This window comes from Numenius arquata, chromosome 1, assembly GCF_964106895.1.
Source record: "Numenius arquata chromosome 1, bNumArq3.hap1.1, whole genome shotgun sequence".
Lineage (NCBI taxonomy): Eukaryota > Metazoa > Chordata > Aves > Charadriiformes > Scolopacidae > Numenius > Numenius arquata.
The window spans coordinates 107,441,657-107,464,634 of record NC_133576.1 but is presented as its reverse complement, the minus strand read 5'-3'; the positions used below and the strand labels follow the sequence as shown (position 1 = coordinate 107,464,634).

Below are 22,978 nucleotides of genomic sequence, written 5' to 3'. Positions count from 1 at the left end.
ATGAGATTTTAAATAAGTACAGAAGGAAAAAGATGTGAGAAGAAAATATAGCCCAAGTGGAAGTATGATAAGATTAGTGGGGTAATCCCCCTGTGCTCATTTATCTAGGAAAATCGACTCTGCTGTCTTGGTTTATTGTTGCTTAAAATTCTATTAAACACTGCTAATATTTTTGCTTTGTGGACAGATGCAAGTTGGAGGCAATGTTTGTTTCCAGGCAGCAACAAACCTGTTAAAATCTGAGTGCCCTGACAGCATGGTAGGGATTTTGTGTGCTCAGCTCTCTCCTCATCTTGCACATAGTTCCCTCCCAGCCCACTTTTCATGAAAATTTTTAAGGACTGTTGATGGCTGGAATGTTTGTGGCATTTTTGGACATGATTAGATGTGTTGATCAAGAGTTAGCATGTTATGGACTGACATAAATACCACAAGAACAGATGCATTTTCCATTTTTCACTTAGACTAAACTAAGTTGTTTGTTTCTTCAGGGAGTACAGGAAATCAACTAAGGCTTTTCAGTACTATGTCAATAAAATAGGTAATTAAAATTCTCTCCTGTAGATGATATCATCATTCCAATGTATTGAAAGTCTGACACCTTGTTGTTTCAGCATCTTGTCCCTACTGTGTTTTGGACAGCTGTCTGTACATGAAAGAATATTTACAACTTGCGCTGAGGTGGTTTAAGCTGGGAGCTAATTAGTCACATACTCTTGTCTCGTTACATGTTGGCTAAGGAATGGTGAGAAAATAAACTGGCACTAATTTCCTAAGGATATATCAGGCAACCTGCTCTTTTTAGGATGTTAAAATTCTTCCTAGCTGAGCTAATGAGAGAGGAGGTGTCAACTTTTGCAAGAAGCAGTGGGCTCCTAGGATGTTTACATCAACTTGGAGGCGTTTTGGTCGATACTTTGGCTGTTCCTCAGTGAGAAAGAGTGGTTGGAGCTTCAGCAGAAGAAGGGGAAGGGGAGATGATGCTTAGGCAGTAAAATAGTTTTTTTTCCTTTAAAACTTAGAGAAATGGGCAAAACCCTGTGAAAGCCAAAGCCTAGATTTTACTCCCTGCAGTGGTCATGTCTGTTGTCCAGTGACTTTTTAAGATACAGAACACTTCCCAGAATGGGGACCAGGCCCCTGAACTGTCGTGGGACTTTTTTTGGAGTGAGTTTGAAGGCTTCAGGCTGAAGAGGACACAGTACTCTTGGGTGCATTTGAGCTGCAAATTCAGTAAGGGCCAGGAAATGGCCTATAGCCCCAAACTGCCGCCTGGTCATTAGCTTAGCCCCAGCTCTGTTTGGGACCCTTCCACTTCTTGGCTCCTGCAGAGATCTGCCAGAGAAGGGTGCTTAGCTCTAGCAGGGAGGGGGGGAACTGCTTGGTGCTGCTTATCCTTAGGACTACGGATGAACCCTTGGCCAACTTTTATTTTGCAGTACTGCTATTGTCTAAGTCTCCCATTTTCTGGCAAGCCACTGAAGCACTGTATTGTCATGTGGGAACAACTACCAGTTTACTGCCTTCTGCCATTATTTGAATTAAAAAATAGGGGGGTGATAATTTGGACTTCAAGAGCAACATAAGAGACCCACATGCAGGCATGTATGTCAGGCTGTGAATCCCAGTCTCAGCATCATTATTAAGCCCTTAAATTTGGGAGGAAATCAGCCATAATCCTTTCTTCGCTGCTTCCTGTTTGTTGCTGTAGGTGATTCTCCTCTGGCTGCTGTAAATCTCGTCCTAAACGTGTAAGCTTTCCTGTGGATTGTCTGAGTCATGTCAGAACCTGGGGATTTTCAGTCCTGTGATATGAGCAGTAACATCTGGATATGCTGGAGGAGAACTGCATTTGAGTGCAAAACTAGAGTCACTGCTGACTGGAAGGAGAGCTGCTGTATGTATGGGAGGAGTTTTAGTTGCCTCTATCGATTTGGACAAGCTTCCTCTTCGGCATCTCTCTCTCTGCTTCCAGCATTGGTCTTCCAAACTCTTTGACTCTGTGCTGGAGATAGGTGACTGTAGACTGTGCCCTCCTGGATGCTGTAGGACAAGGTGCAGATCAACAAAAGGATTTTTAGAGTTGGATCTTGTTCTTGGACTGTGTCTCTCTTACGACTCATTTCTCAGAAAAGCACAAGAACCAGTTCCAAAACTTGGCCTCAGTTCATGGAAAGGTAGTGTAATCAGAGTGCTGTGGCAAAACTGCACCCCTGCGCAGCCATCTTACTCCAGTAATCCTCTCCATCCTCACGCCCGCACTTCTGTGCCTGTTGGGCGGTGAAGCTGGTGTTATCTTCAGCAGCAGTAATGGAAAAAACATCATTTTACTAGAGTCATCTTAGCTTCGTGGTCTTAATACTTGTGAACTCATTTGCATGGCCCAGATGGTCTCTTGAAAAAAATAAACTTTGAGTTTGTTACCGGTCTGCAGCTCATTTTCTTGGCTTCACAGGTTTTGGGTGTTGTGCTGTTTTACTGTGTGACCTCTGCTGCCTTGGTGCTCGCCCATTTCCTGGCTGCAAACACTTCTGATTTTCATGAGAAAGTACACAGGGCATGCCCTGCATTTTTATTCAAGCCTGTGGGTGCAGAAAGACAGGTAAGACAGGCAGGTCCTAGTTGGTAAACTAGAGACTAGGAGACCAGTAAATAAAATGGCCAGGTGCTTTAATTTTGGTGGAATCCAGAGCAAGAAATGCTTGAGACCTCTTAAACGTGCCAGGTTCTGCAGCTATACAGTCAGAGAGTGCAGGAAGGGTCCGCTGACAGGAATGTGTCATTTCGTACCTCCAACAGATGCTTTTTCAGGATGCTTGAAAACTCAGGAAAATCATCACCCTACAAGTGTTTCTCACTGCTAGTTCTGCAGACAGTCTAAGGGTTTCATTTCAAGAAATCAACGATGGTACCTGGAATGGGGTTCTATAGTGAGCTTTAATTCCATAGCTCCCAACAAAGTAAGTTTTGGTTATAACAACAGCAACAAAAGAAAAAAGGTCAAAGAATATTAATTAGATGTAAATTGTCCTAGTACCTGATCTGTTGAAAAGCAGCAGAGCCTAATTAGTAAACTAACAGTTCTCAAACACGTTAGAGGCTGCTTTGTGAACACACAGTGAGCCTTACCACAGCAGGCCTATGATTTAAACTTTAATATAAGGACATTAAAAACTTAAACAGTGTCTGGGAACTAAAAGACTTCTTTTCTTTCTTTTTAGGTGATACTGTCACTATTGGAGATGTGTCTTTCAAACTCAAAACACCGAAGAATCCAGAACTTGTTCCGCAGAACTACAGTAAGAATCTCCTTTCCTTTTGAATGGGTTTCAAGGCGTTATTCAAAAAACTTTTACTCACTCAAGTCACTCCACTGACTTTACTGAAATTATCTGAGAAATATGTTTTGAAAAAGCATGCAATTTGGGAAAGACTATCTTTGCTAAGTTCTTTACTGTATCTCTGGTTCAGCTGGTTATATAGGAATCTCTTAACTTTGCATGTAACTTGTCCCATTGGTCAGTGGGACAGTAAAAGGACTGTTTGCATATGTTTAAATATTTTGTACAAAAGGGGTCTCATCCAGCAGTTACATCTACCATATTATTTATATATATGGTAGTCTCAAATTGTCTGGTCATGAAACTGTGGCAGTTTAAAATTATCATTTGGTTGCAATGTGATTATATGTCCTAGGACTTTTCTGCTATATGGCAGACATATGGTGTTTTTCTACTGTGATATTTAATATTCCCAGATTGTCATGTTATTGTTGTCGGCAAACATACAGATCTTTGCAATCCATCTAGTTAATAGGAAGTCAATTGCATAGTGATAAAAAAAAGCTATCAAATACTTACAGAAGTCACAGCCAATTATGCACATTAACAATGCTGATACATATACTTAGAGTTAATTCACATTATGTTTTGATGCCCAATTAAAAATGCCACGCATTCTCAGCCATCCATACTTCCTGTTTGTTGAGAATACAGGCTTCTTGAGCTTTTCCTTTTGCGTTGTGGATCAGCAAGTGAATCATGCTTTTGTTGTGCCATTTCCTGGGACAATACAGGCCAACTATTTCCTGAGGATCCAAAGTGAAGAGTTGCCATTTGTTCAGCACTTTCACATCTAGGCTGCCAGATGTCTGAAATTTGAATTAAAAAAACCCCAACAACAACTGATTTTTCCACCCAGATAAATTCTCAGACCAAAACCAAGCGCACATGGTGTTCTAAAGGGATATGTAAGTCTTATACTACACTTAGACATGGCCAAGCATTGAGAGCTCCCAGTGACTGTCATTGCTGGGCTTGCGAGGTCCTACAGCTGGACTCTGAGTGTGGTCATTCACTTCAGTTTGCTTTCCAACATGTCTAAATTCTTTCCATGAGATTTTGAAGAGGACATCAAGAAAACTGCTGGGACAGTGGGTTTTGGGGGGACGGAGGGTAGGGGTTTTTTTTGTTTGATTTTGTTTGGTTTTAAAAGAATGATACATCAATAGTAGACTTGCCAGTGCACAGCTGGCAGGATGGCAGATAGCTGCTGGGAGAGAGATACTGAGGGCAAGAGGGATGTTAGAGGTGTACAGGATCAGAAAGGTCAGGAGCTGCTGCATATTGTTGCGTTCTTGGGCAGTAGGACTTCAGTTCGTCAGACATCAGTTTGTCTGACAGGCTTTAGGTGACCCTGCTTGAGCAGGGGAGTTGGACAAGATGTCCTCCAGAGGTCCTTTCCAACCTCAGCCATTCTGTGATTCCTTATTTTGTAGTAACTGTGGGATACTACCTCTGTTACTACTGACGTATTTAGATGACTGTTTCTTAACTTTCTTTTGAAATGCAACCTTCCTTCTGAAACGTTTGTCCTTTGAGAGCTGTAGCAGGAATATAGAGGAGATTTTGTTTGTTTTCAGTCTTTAATGAGTGTGAAGTCCCCCAGTAGTCTAGTAGGCTGGTCTGTATCTGGATTGTGGGCTGCTTAATTCCCATATGCCACTAGATATCACACTGGGATGCTTTCCTACTGGGTGACCTAGGTACCAAATATATCCTCTGACATGTGTCAGTTCATGGTGTTACGGGGTAGCCCATGAGGAAAGGTTTTCTGGTTTAGACTCTAATGACACTTCCCGTACCTCGTGAGTTCCCTGGGAATGCAGCCAAAGAGTTGAGAAGCGCTGCTCTGTATTATTACCTTTTATAGCTTCTTAAATGATCAATTTTTGCTTTTCATCATTTATTCTTGATGCCTGTTTTCTCATTTTGATCATATAGTAAGGGTATCAGTTGTCTATGTCAATGAGTAATGTGATCTGTTCCACTTATTCACATTTCTTGTGGATTGTTTTGCTTTCTGATTTTCTGTGCTGTACTAAATGCTTTAATTTTAACAACACCATCCTACCTTCCACTCCTCCACACCATGCCATTACATGTTTTGGTCAATCTGCACTTTTCAGCGAGATGTTAGCTCTAAGTTAACAGCATCTCTTTCAGTTCTTTGGATTGGGAAGGAAAGAGAATTATGAAAACGTTTGGCAGAATCAAAGAATTAGAGGTTTTTCTAGTTAATGATTATAAGAAGGAAAAAGTGGTTGAAAACTAATTTGATAGCAAAAAAGTTATTAAAAATGGAACTGTACAGAATGATGGGATCTTAGCTAAAATCAGATATCAGATACCACAACTGAAAGTAACATTTATTAGCATATATTTGGTCTATTACTAGTTGTTTCTCCTTTTTTTTTTTTTTTTTTTTTTTTTTTTTTTTTTTTTTAATAATCGTGGCTGAAAGGAGCCTATGTCATGCTTGGGATACTGTTGTTCATCCATATTCCTGTACTTATAGTAGGATTACTTAAGGTACAAAAGTTTGCTTAGAAAGCTAAATATTAAATTAGTTAAAACTAAGTAAGGTAGAATACTCATGTGTTTAATATCAGAAAATCAATTTCAAATACTTGAGTACAATTTCTTTGTATGCAAAGAACAAAGTTATATTCCTTTAGTGAAATTAAGTAGATTGTATTTGCTCCGTGTCAGTTATCTCCTCTTTGTGAGGCATTTAGAGAGCATGTGCATTATTAACTGAACACATTTTTTTTTTCTTGTTTTAAGAATACTTGTTGTTTTGCGATGTGGACGACTGCTGTAGATACAGATGTTTTGGTGTAAAATACATGGACATAATTGCATATTTATACTGATGTATAAACTGAAATGTTACATATTTTGAAATTTTATTATAGTACCTAATATTACACTTAAATGACCAAGGTACTTACTTGATTTCTTTTCAACTAAGACTAGAAATAATTTGGTCATCCAGTTAAGTGGGAAATATCCCTGTTAAGGTCTCAGACATTGTAATGTTTGCAGTGGAGTAAGAAATAAGAGGAGGGAACTGAAGCAGTTACAGTTCATTTACTAGTACTGTGTATAATACTGTTTTCTAGCTCGTCATTTGTGTAGAACAGAATGCTTCTGCTTTTGCTATGCTGCCAGATAAGAGCCATGTTAAAATACAGTAATGTTGAAAGTGCGTATCTATAATTTACAGCAAATTTTAGGGATAACTTATTCTAAACTAAGTATTATTCTTCCAGTCTTAAAAATAGCCTTAAAACTCTGTAGAAAATTTTAACAAAATAAGGAACATAAACGTATTAAGTACCTACAAAACTTTACCTTTGTCATTTTGTCACTTGATACCAAAATACTTCATTTTTTGTGTTACCAGATTAAACTGATTTTTAAGTCCTTTTTTTGAACCTTGTTATATTTTGTAGAAGCAGATAGGATAGATCCTGCTGGTTACCTTATGTTTTCATGTCCTTGCTTTCCAGGTTTTATGTTAGGAACCTAGCAAGTCCTGTATTAAGTACTCCAAAGTACTCCATTTTGTGTGTTAATATAAAATATTAATTTGTTTTGCTGTTGTTGGCAAATGGCTTTTTCTTGGAAGATGATAATTAAAGGTACATACAATCTGAATTATTCTTATTTTTCTTTTTATAAGTGACATGTAAAAATGAGTCATACACAGGGGAATTTTGTTAATGGGATTTTTGTCATGACTGTGTCTGACACGTTGTAGAAAGAGGGCATTTATTTTCGCACTGCTTGTTCTTTTATCAGTAAAAATAAACCCTACATTTTTAAAATCTCACCATGCTTGACAAGCATGATTGTTTCTTTAATTATACTTTGGAGGAACTTTGTATGGCTTTCCATGATAGTTCAGATCTAAAATTGAATTGTGAGAACGCTCATTACTTTTTTTTTTTAACATTGATTCATGTCAGTGCATTGCTTTCATTAGTGATTTCTGAAAGTTTTATTAAAATGACAATGTACCTGATATTTCATGTATTTATTAATCTTGACAAAACAGTTCCAAACAGCTCTTCCAGGACATTTTGTTCAATGATGGCAAATCCTTGTAAAGGCAGGAAAAGGGATGTTCTCTTGCAACACCACGTTGCTCTGCTGCTCTCTGAAGGTGCAAGTGAATTTGAGAGTTTGGCTGTTGTCACGTTATAGGCAACTGCATTGAATTATGGAAGATTAATTTCAAACAGCTTGTGTTTTTATGCCAGATGTTCTGAGTCTGAGCACCCTCCCCAATGGGTGATCAAAAGTGACACGCGTAAAAATGCAAGGGGCTAAGTAATAAATCCTATAGTTTTGTCAGTTGAGATATATGGAAGCGTAATTATAATGAGGAATTTAAACAGAATGTTTGTGCGTATATAATAATGAAATGCAAAAGAAGTAGCACTAAATGGATTTCTGTGCTTGAAAGGGAATTGTTTTTATGTTGAGAACATTGGGGTTATTTCTCTGTAGGAGGCTCAGTGGTGCCAGCATTTTTTTTGGTAATTTATTTTTCACCTGAAAGATCGATATTACTTTAACAGTGTTACATACACCTCTGTGTCCTTCTCCCAGAATGGCATTGCACCACCGTAGGGCTGAAGCAGGGACAAGCGTGTGTGTTTGGTTATTGCCCAAAGTGGGTTCAGATTCGCGCTGGAATGTGCGTTCGTTCTTCTTTCTGTTAACTTTAAACCTGAGTGTCAGAGTGCAACACGTTACAGAGACAGGTTTTATCGCTGGTTGACTGTAATTTTGTGCTAACAGAGACTTTTGCCATTACATTTCTTCTTTCCTAATCTAAGGAGAGATGTCTATTGTCAGAGATGGGGATTATTCCAGCAGTTTGAGTTTTCATGTGGACTTGCAACTGATCTGCTACTTGGCTGTTACCACCTCATCCAGAATCTGAAATAGTGGGGTTTTGTCAGTAGAGCTCTGAACGTTTAACACCATTATCCCCATTCTGTCTATACCAAGAGTGAGGAAGAGGGAGACGCAAAACCTACAGCGAAGGTCTGGGTAGAGCTCAGGGAGTTGCCTGCCCTGTTCCTTGTGCCTCAAAGCAGGGTCAGCTGAATCCGAACCATTCCTGAGAGGTGTTTGTCCTCCATGTTCTTAAAATGTGCTGGTGATGTAGATTCCAGAACCTCTCTGCACACTTTGCTCTAGAAATGAACGTTTCTTTTGTGAAAAAAGCTTTTTCTGATGCCTCATTTAGATCTTTTTGGACATACTTTTAGTTCCCTGGAGGGAGCTTGTTCTAGCTAGCATAACCTTGATGTACAGATAACTTTTTTTCTTCACGGTGATTGTGTCTTGCATATTGGAAAACAGTCATTTTGATTTTCAGTCATTTATTTTCTGGACTGATTTCCAATTTCTTGATAATTCTTCTTGGTCTTTTCTAGAATCTCTCAAACTTTTCAGTGCTGGACTGAGCTGTTGTGCTCAAAAGCAGACACAGAATGTCCCTCCAGTTGGAATCTGAGCTACAGATAACTGCTCTGGCTATGTATTTCCCTATGAGATGTGCATCCAGCTAAGAATAGTTTCATTTATTCCATGTTTATATATCTCTAAGAGAAACGTAGTCTTCTCAATCCCATTCAGGGTTCCTTCCAGAAAGCTATTTGGTTTTACATGATTCCTTTATATTCTCTTCTTATTTATACTCACATGGAGAAGTACAAATTGCCTATGTAGATCTTACACCTTCCTGTGAAATCATTAACTCCTCTGAGTTGATTGCAAATGAGTTTATAGTCTCATACAAGAAGTAGCTTCCCCCTTTCTAAGCCCCTGCAAAGACTCGCACTTGTTTCCTTACCACCACAAGAACAAAAATTTTTGGAATGAAGACCTTTTCCACGAAAAATTTATGAGGAAAACTAGTATTCCAGTGAAAATTGTCTGTGATGTAACCACATTATGAGACTTTGAAAACTCCTTGGGCTCTGTGCATCAGCATAAAATTGGAAGAGCAGCAATGTTTTACTTGCGAGTGCTAAATGAAAGCCATCCACACAGAGTGCCTTCCTCTTCGCCTTGGCCACGCTGCCTCCTTCACCATGTCCTGGGCAACTCACGCTCTCGTTTCATTGTCCCTCAGCCTGAACAAGCTGAGAAATAAGTCTCAGTGAGCTTGGGTATTTTTTTAACATTTTCCCTTTTTGAAATGTGTTTATGTTTTTAGGCAAAGACCTCCCTCCTTGTCCCCTTCTTCCTCGGCTGTATTTTACAGCAGCTGCCCCCTGTGTTGGATGTACTGCAAACAGCTGTGGAAACCTAAAGGACCCCCTCGGTAACCATTTGAGAGGGAGATCTTTTTCACCTCATGAAATTTTTCACCTCATGCCTCCTCCGATAAAAGGAGCCGCTCTCAGATTGAACAGTGCACTGTAGCAAAGGTCTTCTTTTATTCTGTTGAAAATTATATATATTGATGTCTTTTAAGTGCCTGTTGGTTATTGTGTGCTTGACTAGAGTCACGCAGGGACGTGAGCTCTATTGTATTTTGTACCACATCTGGAATAGATATTCTTGGGAATCAGTTCATTTAACTGTCTGTCTCTGAACAGTGGGAAGAGGTGGGTGTCCCCTTCATTTATGGGATTTCTTCTGTAGGTGGAACACAAGGACTTGCCAGCAGATACTGTCTGCTATCTCCAGTGAATCTTACGGCTTCAGTGAGTGTAGCACGTGCCAAGAATTCGAGTATGAGTGCACAGAAAAATTTCCGAGGCTAGCAAAGCCATTTCAGTCTTGGTTTTATCAAAAGCTGATTTGTGGATCAAACAAGAGCAGCTGCTGCATTTGCTTCAAAATCTATCTACAACATTTTCTTCTTTTCTTATTTGGGGATTTCTCCATTCAGGTTCAACTTCTCGGATTACAAAATGTTTGTGCAGATTCTGCTAGGTGTTGTCCTACTTATCACATATTACAAAGCAATAGAATGCAGTTTCCTTCGCTGGCCGTCCTTGATACACCCGAATAGCAAATTGTAGCACCGACTACTCTCTTGCATGTGCCAGATGGTGTCTTTGGGAATACACTGTAGAGGCTTCCTACGCACCATCCTGCAGATTAAGAATATAGGGCCAGCTACTCAACTGCTGCAAATCAGCAGAGTGCCACTAAACAGATTGTGTGAACCCAGTTTGCATTAGATGCTATCTGACTCATGGGATAATTAATAAAAATTGCGGTAATATACACGCTGATGCTTTTTTCCGCTGATTTTCCCTGTCTTCTAAATGTCATAGAAAATTATTATGTGGTACTTGTAGTAAAGTTAATATACAGTGCTTGAACAGAGAGTAGTTTTTTCAAGTCATGTTTGAGAAAACGTATCTTCTCTGCAGTGAAGATGCCATGGTACAAGTAGTCTAAATATATAGAAATAATATACAAGGTACTGTGTATGTGCATCTGTTGCTTTTGAAAAGCAACCTGTGCTTTGGAAACAGTTTATGCAGCATAGGCTGCATGTACGAAGAAAATTTTATATTCTTCTCATTTTAGAAGGACATAACTGGGAAACTGAAGTGAGCTTGATATTTGGAGCGGGGTACAGGTATTGCATGTTAGAACAGAAGGAACTGACAAGTAGAAGACACTGTCGTGACAGTTCATCTTAGAGAATGCTGCTTTGAATTGTCGGTACTGTTTGTAAAAGGCTTCATTTGCATGAGTTTGCAGATGGTCAGGGTGCTGACTTTGTGATTGAAAATATGTATTATAATTGATCCAGCTGTATGTAATCTGTATGTGAGGAGAATGATGTGAATGATAAAGGAATGAAACCATTTTCTAGGGAATGTATCACTATGGAGTTGTGTCGTTCGTGTCCTTTTCTCAAAAAAAGCAAAGTTAGGAAATTATAGGAGATTTTTAAAAGTTGCATTTTTCATATTATTGTTTCAGAGTATTATTTCAGATTGTTTAAACACAATAATGAGAATGTAAGTAAGTGCCCTGAAATTCCTTAAGGTTTGCAGGGGGACCACGTTCCCAAGATTTTAGATTTTTTTTTTTATTTTTTTTTTGAATGCTGTACAGTCATGTTCTCTTTTACATGACAGTTTGTCTTGCAGATGCTGCTGAAGATTCTTAAATCCTGTTTCTATTTATGGTACTGCTTTTAAGTCTGACCCGAGTTTTTTTCTTCAGGCCATCCTAAAAATAAAAAAGATAGCTATGCATATTAATGTGAATTACACCAGAGGCATTTGTAGTCATCCTGTGTCAAAGCTGTTTTTGCCACGCTTCCAATGCATGACTTCTGACATGAAAGAGTTCAGTGTTTCAGCAAGATTTCCAAGCTTATTTGTCCACTTTAAGCAAAGTAACTTGTTTTTCTTTTTAGAGAACATGTTCATGTAACAGGTAGAAGTAATAAGGAATGCGCCTCTCAGTGAGATCTCCGTCTTGCAATTTTAATGATACCTTTTATATAATACTTCTTATTTGTGTGGTGCTCTTCAAATTACCATACCTCTCCAGCAGCAAAGTTTGGACAGAGCAGTTCTTTTGGTGTGATGTATTACCCTCTGTACTCGGCACTGGTGAGGCCCCACCTCCAGTACTGTGTCCAGTTTTGGGCCCCTTACCACAAGAAAGACATTGAGGTGCTGGAGCGGGTCCAGAGAAGGGCAACGAAGCTGGTGAGGGATCTGGAGACTAAGTCTTATGAGGAGAGGCTGAGGGAGCTGGGGTTGTTCAGCCTAGAGAAAAGGAGGCTGAGGGGAGACCTTATTGCTCTCTACAACTGCCTGAAAGGAGGGTGTAGAGAGGCGGGGGTCGGTCTCTTCTCCCAAGTCACAGGCGACAGGACAAGAGGAAATGGCCTCAAGTTGCACCAGGGGAGGTTCAGATTGGATATTAGGAAAAGTTTTTACACTGAAAGGGTTATCAAGCATTGGAATGGGCTGCCCAGGGATGTGGTTGAGGCACCATCCTTGGAGGTATTTAGAAGAGCGGTTGACATAGTGCTTAGAGACGTGGTTTAGTGATGGTTTTTATCAGAGTTAGGTTGATGGTTGGACTAGATGATCTTAAAGGTCCCTTCCAACGTAGACAATTCTATGATTTTGTGATTCCATGATTTTCCGGAGAATGTATGGAATAGGAACTTCCTTAATTTTCTTGAAAATCTTGTAGGAAGGAGCTCGTTATTCTCTGTGAGGAATTTATTTTCATTTGGCCTGTTGCGTGTGGTACGTGTGATGCATATTGCTTTTGGAAAACAGTATTGCAGTAAAGAAGAAAATATCTTTACATTCACAGGATCTTACCATACCATATATGAAAATTAATCCTGGGCATGCTAATGACAGTTGTTTAGAAAACAAAACAAAAAGGCAAACCTGAAATGTTTATTTAAGATTAATCTGATAATCCTAATGCATAGATTGCTCACCTACGTGTGTCTGCTATTCCTGTTCATATTGGTGGTAAGGATATGGTAGATTTTTCTGGAAGTGCAAGAAGATTTCAAATGGTTTTCCTGAGTGCCGGATCAAAACATTCAGTTAAAATATTTTGATAAAGTATTCCTTAGCTGCTTTTATGCTTGAAAAATCTTCCTTGAATCTCACGCAGTCATTTAATACTGCTTCTATGATCTTACAAAAATTAATTTTCATTCTGGTATGCAAAGGCTCAACAGAGAACTGAAACCCCTCAGAACTGAGGGGCGCTTCTTGCTGTCCTTAACTCTGCCCCGCACGAATTGTCTCCCCTGCCTCAGGAAAGCTGATGTAGAACCGAGGCTTGATTTTTAAGATTTTGGCTTCTAATTGCAACCAGGAATCACACTGAAAAAAGGTAAATAACCAAGTATTAATTTGAAGATTTTGTCCCCTCTTGCTCCTTCTTACTGCACGTCACCATCCCAGATGCCACCCTTGAGGCTCCAGCTTCAAACCCTGTCATCGGTCTTGTCACATTGTTCTGAAAGCAACCATATACGTATATGCATACATAAACATTCCTCCTGGGTTGCTTGTGTTCTCCTTCTCCTCCTGCACCTAGTGCTTTTGGCTTGTGTTTGAGAAAGGACCAGGCTTTGCCAGGGGTGTATGGAAAGGAGTATTCTGGGGATAGAGGGATATACAGCAGCGGGAATGGTGCCCCTCCTTCAGTGTGCTCTTTCTGCGTGGTGCTTTCCAGTGCTGCCAACATTTGTATATATGGGGTAAAGGTTTTAGTTTAATTATAATTGGGTTAATGCTTGTTAAAATAATAAGGGGGTGGTGTTCTAAATAGAAACAAGTGGAACTGCTTTGAGTTGGTTTTTATTATGGCTGTGGAAGCTGCGTGGTATTGATGTAGTGATATTGTAAGGTTTGCATTTCCTTGATAATTTAATTCTGTGTTTTATTGTGTCAAAACATAAACAGGAATACAGTTGTCTTTTAAGAAAATAGCAAATTAAATATTTCCCTGAACATTAATCTGATGCAAGCACAGTATTTTTATTTTATTTTTTTTTAAGTTCATGATTCACAGAAGCACTGGGATATGGACTGGATAAGTCTTTTACAAATTTTTAATAATGTATCTATATTATATTAACTGATGCTGAGAAGTCCACTTAACATTGGGTAATAAAAAACAATCTTTGCATTGATCAGTTTAATATGAAGTGAGAATCAACAACTTTTTTTCTGTTTTTTGTTGTGGTTTTTTTTTTTTTTAAGGACAAAGTTGGGCAGAGAAAAAGGCAAGAGGTAAGATAAGTATATAAACTTGTATGTAAATTAAGTAGCCTAATACAAACTGGGTGTGGAATTCCCTGCTCTTCAGCTATCCAGCTTTAGGACAGCATATCTTTGTGTCTTTGTTTTAGTTTTGGAGATAAGAGTTAAAAAATGTGTGAATGGCCAGGTATCTAACACTTTTCAGATTTAAGTAATGTGTTCTTTGTGTTTCTTTCAAAGTGACAGATTCTTTGGCCCAGTCTGTAGTCCATCATTTAAGATGGATAATGCAGAAAGATCTTCTTGGCCAAGATGTCTTTCTTATTGGTCCTCCTGGGCCCCTCCGGCGATCTATTGCCATGCAGTATCTGGTAAGTATGTTGGTTTAAATTCTTGGAGACATTGTCATTAACGTCAGTTAGTCATTCCTCTACTAGCCAAATTGTAAAAAGTAGTCCTAGAAAATCTTACAGCAAGCTACTTAGGAGGTACATAAGTTTTTCCATAAATGTGCTTTCCAAAGTTCAATTTTTGTTATAGATGAATAGAAAGTACAGACATTTTAATATGTGTTTTTCTGCTTAAACTCCAGGGGGGAGGGAAAAAAAAAAAAAAGTTGGAAAACTGTGTTACCATATGCTATCACAAATGGAGAAACAGTTTGTTCTAGGCATTATGTATGTTAGAAGATTAAGATATCTGCTGACTGTTACAGACAACAAATCGTTTTTGCTTCGTTATATAAAAAAAGAAATGAAGGAAAGGATTTGGGAGAGGAGTGTTCTGAGTAACATTTGGGAACAGTTATCATGAGTGATTAGAAAGAGTAGATGTGTGTATGATCCTCTCTTGGAATGTGGGAAGGACTTGCCTACATCCATCTGCGTGAACCATGGCAGCACTATGTGAAAAATTTTGCATTTAAATTGTTGATGCTCTTAAACTATCAGGTAGAGAAGGTTGTCTGCTCCAAAAGGTGGTGTGGGTAGAACTTTGTTTGCCACGAGCTCTGTCTAGAATCTGTTTGGGCTGAAAGATCACAAATGGAGATGTGTAAACAGTTGTCATAAATGTCAACCGTTTCTTTAAAAATGGAAAGATACGAATTCAAAGACTAGCTCTCAGAGGTAAAGCATAAAGGAGAAAGCCACAAGATTTTGAACTTTGGAAAGGAGAGTAAATGTTTCTTAATTCAGCAAACCAGGTATGCTACTAGGTAGCTCGATGCATTCCTCAGAATAAATGAGAAGAGTTTGGTATAACCTAAAGAGAGGACTTAGGAAACACCTGATATCCAGGCATGGGACACAGAATGTGTCTTGTTATTTATAATGTGCACCTCAGCTGGAATAGAAAGGCTGCAGCTTCCTGTGTCAATGCCACGCCAATTACGTGAGGGCTGGTTTTTACATGTGAGCTGATACATGCTCTGGTCCCTTTAACAAAGGGAAACTTTTATCTGCTGTTGCTGAAAGCTACTACTGTGTGTTCATAGAAGAGGCTAATAGTTGAAGAAAGCTCTCCTGTATTTCACCTTCTGGTTTTTTTCCTTTAATTATAAGAAGGTACAGTTATATCTACCTGCAGCATAAAGGAAGTGGTGGTTTTGTTACCAGTAGTGGAAAGGAAATAATTTACATGGATTTTTGCCTGATTTTTTTCACATAACTATAGTTAAAGGCTACCTCTTAAGAGAAATTTGTTAAATATATCATACCTTTAAGTGAGGGGCAAGGGCTAAGAGCACTTTGGTGTGAATCTGTTTCCTAGCAGAACACATGAAAGCTCAGATATGGAAGTAGCAGGAACATTAGGTATAAATACATTGGGGATTTTAGTCTTTCATTTAAGATAGAAAATTCTAAGTATATCTCATATTGAATCAAAAGAAACAGAATGATAATCCATGGGTTCTCATTTTTGAAATAGTCTATAATTTTACAGATGCAGGCTGCATCTCATGACATTAAAGGGAGAGAGGATAAGAACAATGTAGTTGATCAGTGTATGGGCAAAGCCTGTGCAGGTAATAATCACAACTGCATCACAGGGTGTTACTGAGCAGTGAGAATTGAAGATTTTTAATCTTTTACAGAAAACTTCTGATTATTATTCATGATTTGCAGATGCTGGTTGGTCTTTTCAGAGCCCAGAACCAGAGGATTAACTTGCAGGATGTTACAGATGTTCAATGGAAAGAATATATAGCTGTTTATTATGTTTCTAGAGCAGGTTTGGGGAAAATAAAATTTTATTGAGCAGAAATTCAAACTGTTTTTTTGGGGCAGAACACGCTGTAAACATTTTAAATATAAGAGATATTAGATTTTGTTCAGAGTTATTTCAGACAACTCTGCTGCTGCCTAGAGCTCTCTTGTACAATTATACCACTAGGCCTGTTGTTAAAGTTCATTTGCTGGGGTTACAGTCTTATTTTTGTAATAACTTCAGACTATTGTCCACAGGAGCTAACAAAGCGGGAGGTTGAATATATCGCACTATCAAGGGACACCACAGAAACTGACCTCAAACAGCGACGAGAGATCCGAGATGGTAGTGCCTTCTATCTTGATCAGGCAAGTTGCAGTCACACACCACCTAATTATTGTTTACAATAGTTTGAAGGAAGTCGTGGTTTATATGATGAAAAATGAATATGTGGATTACAGAGTGACTGACATGTTTCTGATGCACTTAAAAAATTTCATCTCATTATTACCAAAAATGTTATCTTTACCCAAATCTAAGATTACTCTGTCTCATAAGAGTACTACAGGGTTGATCATGGCAGACAATTTTTGATATGCTTCTGTAACGCGGAGTGAGATCCTTTCTGGGCAAGTTTCACAAGCACTTCTCTTGGCACGTCCCTTATCTAACGCTTGTAGCACATTAGATGTATTCCTGAAATGAATCTTCTGGTCTAGTTTCATTGACAAAGAGTCTAGTTCATGTATTTTAAGACTGCTCTGTGTTGTGAAACACAGTAAATGGAAGCAGTTGGGAGATTTGATACGAAAGCTCATGGCTGATCTGGACTAAAATAATGATTTAAACACTTCTGCCATCAGTGTTGCCCCGACCCATTAGCTGATTTATTACAACCATGGAGTGACTTAGATTAGGTAAGATTTCTCTTTGAAAGTTATCAAGGGCATGTCTCCCTTTTGATTATGCAGGTAAAATATATACTTCATTTATAAGGTCTGCTTTCCTAGATACCTAAAATTTTTATACAAATTAGGTTTCTAATTAAATAGAGTTGGGTCAGTTCCTCTGATGTAGTGTGAATTTAAATGTGGTAACTAAAACAGTTTTCAGCTGGTGATGCTATAGAGGTTAATGATATTGCCATCATACCAGTGATTTGTAGGTGGAAAGGGAAGTGGGAACAGGAGAGAAAAGAGAACAGAAAAGCTTTGTTCTCTGCTTGAAAGAAACATTTTTCTTTTTTTTCCTTCTCTTTTGGCTTTGGTTGTTTGTTGGTTTTTTGTTTTTTTTTTTCTAATTCCTAATGATGTCTTTTTCAACCTCCAAACTTTAAAGAAACCTTTAAATAGATTTTCATGAAACTGCAATAAATTACTTTGAGCGATGGAAGATCCTCAGAGAGAAGGATAACAACTAATCTAAACATTTTTTTGTAGTTACTATTAGGACTTCAGATTATCTCATGCTTATCTGGAAATATGATGGTTGCACAATATGAGATAATTTAAGGTTACAGTACCATGGATGAGGGCTGTAAATGGCTTGTCGTTTACCGGAAGATAAGAGCATTTGTGTAGGCTGTGAAGTTAACTCCTGAACTCGTGTTAGGTCCATGCCTGGCTGTTATGTTATGGACAGCCTTATCCTCACAATTGCTACAGGACAGTCAACGTAATTTACCCCTGGTGTAAGAGCATTAGTTAACTAACATTTCTAAGAGCTGTTGTGTCAGGGACTGTAAGAAGCTCACTAAGATGTGAGATGGTCTGTTAACCTTGTATTTGTCTGAGGACTTTGATCCTGATGTAAGTATGAGGCAGCTTGCTTCACTTTGTACAAGATGTTTTGAGTGATCTCACTCCAGTAAGAACACTTTAGGAGGATTAGCTGTCTAAAGTAAAGGTCTCAGATTACTTTTCTTCCTCGGTCTGCTGGAAATTTTCAGTTAAAAGGCTTTTACCAGAATCCAGCACTGCAGTACTTCAGACCAAGACTCCTTTAGCGACATACCAAAGTACTAAAATCAATCAGAATCATGATGTCTCTCCTCAGCTCACGTGTTATTCATCACATGTGTAGCCAATGTATGTTTAAGCTCTGAGGGGGAAATAAGAAAATAAATCATTGGTATTTAGATGAGCACTTTTAAAATATTGGGAACATGAAAGACGAATCTCATAGGTAGGGATGTTCCAGCTGAGGTTTTCTAACCCTATATTTTAGTTAAAGACACGTAACATATGGTACATAGTTATGTTTAGAACCATCACAGACCTAATTATAGCTCAATAATAAAAGGGAATAAAGTTTTACATGTTACACTGGGGTTTCAATTTTAATTAGTTTATTTAATGATTTTGAGGTTTGCAGATGGCTGTACCAACTCAAAACATCACAGAACCCAGGCACGACTCTTCTTTAAACGATTTAAAACCATTTCCTGTCCTCTAGAATCTTATGCTTGCTGCTCATGACACCCAAGAGAAGACAGCAAAGCTTGAAAGTCTGGTTTCCAGGACATCAACTGTATGAATTCTGTGGGTCAAATAAAACTTAGCTTTTGTTTAAGATAGATGAGGCTCTTTGCATGCAAGGCATACTGTAGTAATGTAGTTATTTTACACTTTGAATAATAATACACTGTAACGAAAGCTGGCATCTTGTTACCAGAAATAGCTCTAATATAGTGAATCATCAGATTTGTAGACCCACAAAGGTTTGCAAAGTTGTCTGTGAGCGATTGCTAAGATATTGTGGTTGTTTATAGCTCTGCATTCAATAACGACAGATTAAATACTGTAAATGGGTATCTCGGAGGATTCAAAACGTCTGATTTATTTTAACATGAAGGTACTGAATATGATTGCAGGTAATTATTTAAGATAGATTTGGGAGATAGTGGTTTGGAAGCAGTGATTGAAATTCCATATCAAAATGTATATTGAAGGGCCAGTGTATCAAATATGCTCATATATTAGCATTTCTTAGTACTGAAGTGAATCAAATGGGAGAAGATTTGGAGTAAGCAAGTTAGAAGAGATATCTAATGAGGGGAAAATAAAAGGTTTTATTTACCTCAGAAATAGGGGACCATTAAAATAAAGGTAAACATTGAATTATCAAATTCATTCCCAATTAAAAGAATGTAAAATAAAGCACTTATAATAGGATAATAGTGAATTATTTGCTTTCATTCACATACTGTCAGCAGAAAATTGTTTTCTTCTCTTTACCTTGGGCCATTAATTATGGTTTTCAGCTGTTAATTCACTGTTAAAAGCCTCAGAAATGTCATTATTGCTGTTATTGAGACAATTAAGTGACCTCTTGGTTTTATTCTGTAGTTTATTGCATGGGTTAATAATGTTGTCTATGAAGTAATTAGTTAGAATTACTTTATACTTAAATATTTAAATGTCAGCTCCAAGTTTTGCTTCTATTGATGGAAGAACTTGTCTTGCAGACTGGTTTTCTGTTTCTGTAGCTCTTTGTAGTTGAGCCACCAGCCTGACTGAACCAGTATGGAGGTTCTAATATCAGCTTATTGTATTTTTAAAAATTAAGGAATTAGATTTGATATTTTTATGTCCTTTTTTTATTCCTTTTCTTCATGTGTGTACAGCTATAAAAGGCACACCTCTGGTTTAAATTTTAAATTCTTATTACCACAGCCTGCTACGTTATTAATTATTACATCTAGGGGAATTCAACGTTATTTTAATGTAGTGGGTGCAACTAGGAGAGCAGGTAAGCCATTTTCTTAGTGCTTGAGAGGTGTATTGCTCCAGGATTGTTGCCTGGAATGCCTGGTTTTGTTTAACATCTCCCAGCTTTTGCATTAAATGAATCAAGCTTCCAAACACGGACTACTATAATTAGTGTACAGTCTTTTCTGTTCGGGACAATCAAACTAACTGAGGTTGGAATAAGTAGAAAAATATCGCATGGTTATGTGCTGAAAAATTACAAATACAGTGTCATGTTTCTGAACATTTGCTGATTAAGCTGTATCCACTGAGAGAATAACTATGTAGATCATTGTCATTTCTCTATATACAGAGTTAGACTCAGTTTTGGTGTATCTTCGAACTATTTGAACATACTCATTTTAGTAGAATACTTTGGCATTCCTAACTGCACCAGCATCATAAATTGTACAATGATAAAATTTAAAATTGATTGTCAAGATACCAGAAAAATTATCTTCTACCATGGCTTGAAAGACTTCATGTAGTAATCAATTAAACACACAGACTGACAGAAATGACAGCTTAAACTATCCTGTCTGTAAAATGAACATGACATGAAATCCCCTGGAGTAGCACTACACAGACTTGAGTTTGGTTTCTTTTAATCAAGAAAGATTAGAAAGAGAATTATAAAATAAAACATAAGATTAATTGAATGAAATTACAATCATATTTGAGAGCGTGTATGTATACATATGTATATATGTTTGTGTATAAATATTAAAAAAAAGTATTTCTATACTCTGGGAAAGAGATGGGTAAGAATAATTCAGCTTTTAAAAAAATTAACCGGTGAGTGCAAATTGTGTAATTCTGTGACTTATTAATTTTAGTACCTTGGAGTGGATTTTTGATGAGCTGGTAAGTTGGTCACAGGAAAGGCATTGTCAGAAATTATAATTTCATTGATGGACTGTCGCTGCAGGATCTGTCTGTCTAATACAGGGAGCTAAATAGCAAAGTCTGTAGAAAGAAGAGGCAAGCAATGCAGTGATTCAGAAGTATGAATGTTACTATTAGTTTTCTTGTTGTGTCCAACATTGCTCAGAAAGAGGGAAATATTAGATAGAAACCAACAGTATTTGGATCAAGTTAATCTTTACTGATGTTGACATATCTTGCATCTAAAAAGAAAATGCATGAAAAGGACCCTTATATAGTTGCCTCTTGTAGAAGTGATTTTGGTTTAATCATTTGCAAAACTTCTCTTATGTTTCTAAAAGTGTCAGGATTTAACTGCATTTTTTAGGTTAGTAGTTCAGTCTGGTATCTTGTTTTGATGTGGAGGGCATGTAGATGAGTGTCTGTGATGTAACGTGAGGAATATTAGGACTGTATATTTATAATTCTGTATAGAGTAAAATCAAAGGTGTAGGGTTCTTTTTTCTTATGTTTGTGTCTGTTACATATATATTCCACTTCCTTTTCAGCTAGTATTTCCTACAATGCAGGAAGGGGCAATACTTTGTAATATCCGGGATCATAACATTCATAGACAATATGGACTTGATGGATGGTGCTCTGAATCAGTGATTTACAAGCGTTAAGTGACTTCATCATTTTTAGATATCTGTCAAGCACTTGATTTCCTTTTTATTCTGCTACTCATCAGAAAGAAAAATTAAAATAACCCATCTCACTTGTTCTTGCCCGGGAGACGAGACTTGTACAGAATTAAGATAAAACCCCATAGTTTCTTTGTTTGTGGATTTTTGCACTGGTAAATCTGTTGAAAAATTCGGATTGCTTGCTCCTGGGCCTGCTCTCTGCCCGAGATGCAAAATGTTTCACATACCTGCTGTAAATGTACTGTTGTACTAATATGCTTGGTGTAAAGCAGCTAAACTGGGTGCACCCTGCGTAGGTGGGGACATAATCTCTTGTAAATACAGTTTGCAGGCAGTGTTGCAAAAGCACCTGACTGTCACATTAGAGGAAGGGGTGATGGAAATAAAACAGATCATTTGATGTGTGGTAGTTCAAAAAGGGAAAAAAAAAAAATGTGTGGAGGAAGCTGAAATCAATGACTGGGGAAGCTAAAATCAATGACTGTGAAATGAAAGACTGTTCCAGTTCTTGTCACATTAACATAGTTAAGATCTTATTGCATGTCGATTCACTTCCTAGGGTAAACTTTTCTAGCCTAGTTTCCTGATTCAAACCTCCTATAAATTCAGGTTGTCTCTTTTTAAATTGCTTTTCATTCTGTGCCACGGTGTTGCACATCGTGAGTTAGGAGCTCGCCAGTTGAGGCCATTCTTTCTCACTGAAACGTGAACTACTGCGGAAAACTGGAATCTCTCTCTGGATACTAAGCTGCTTGATGGTGCTCTGGTATACTGAGATTTCTCTGTCTCTTTTTTTTTTTTTCCATTAAAAAAAAACAGGAGTGAATGAGAGTATTAAATGCAACCTGCCTTGTAATTTTCCTAACTTCATGGGGGAAAATTAGCTCTAAAACCCACCCAGAAAACACTTGATTAACTCAGCAAGGAGGTAGGCCGAATATTAAAAATGTAGGTCCCCCGCTCCATTGCAGAGGGAGAAAAAGATTGAATTATTTAGTTCTGAAGTTACTTTTTTAAATTTGACTAACAACATTAGTTACTATTGCATTGATAAAACCTGAACAACACATTTGGAATGCATGTAACTCAGCATATTTGTGGCCTAAATTTTAAAAAGCAAAACAATAATTTATCATCTACAAAGTGAAAAAAATTTTAACAAAAAATAGAATACATATTTTAGATGAATAGTAGGTCTGTTTTTGAATCTCGTTTTTGAATGGCATTATACGTTCAGAAATTTTTTATTAAATACATGTTATTTTAAACAATTAACACAAGATTTTACGAATATTTCAGGAAAAAGATAACAGTATTTTTTATAAAAGGTTGACATTGTTGCTTTGAAACTGGTTGAACCT

The 22,978-nt window shown here is 37.7% G+C and overlaps 1 protein-coding gene across 1 annotated transcript in view; it reads left to right on the top strand.

Moving 5' to 3' along the window:
* Positions 1–22,978, top strand: part of VWA8 (von Willebrand factor A domain containing 8) — a 198,872-nt gene that overhangs the window by 8,240 nt on the left and 167,654 nt on the right. Inside the window, exons 2-4 of the mRNA XM_074168332.1 lie at positions 3,222–3,299; positions 14,330–14,460; positions 16,555–16,665. Of these exons, the coding sequence (XP_074024433.1) occupies positions 3,222–3,299; positions 14,330–14,460; positions 16,555–16,665 (320 nt within the window). The remainder of the gene's footprint in view (positions 1–3,221; positions 3,300–14,329; positions 14,461–16,554; positions 16,666–22,978) is intronic.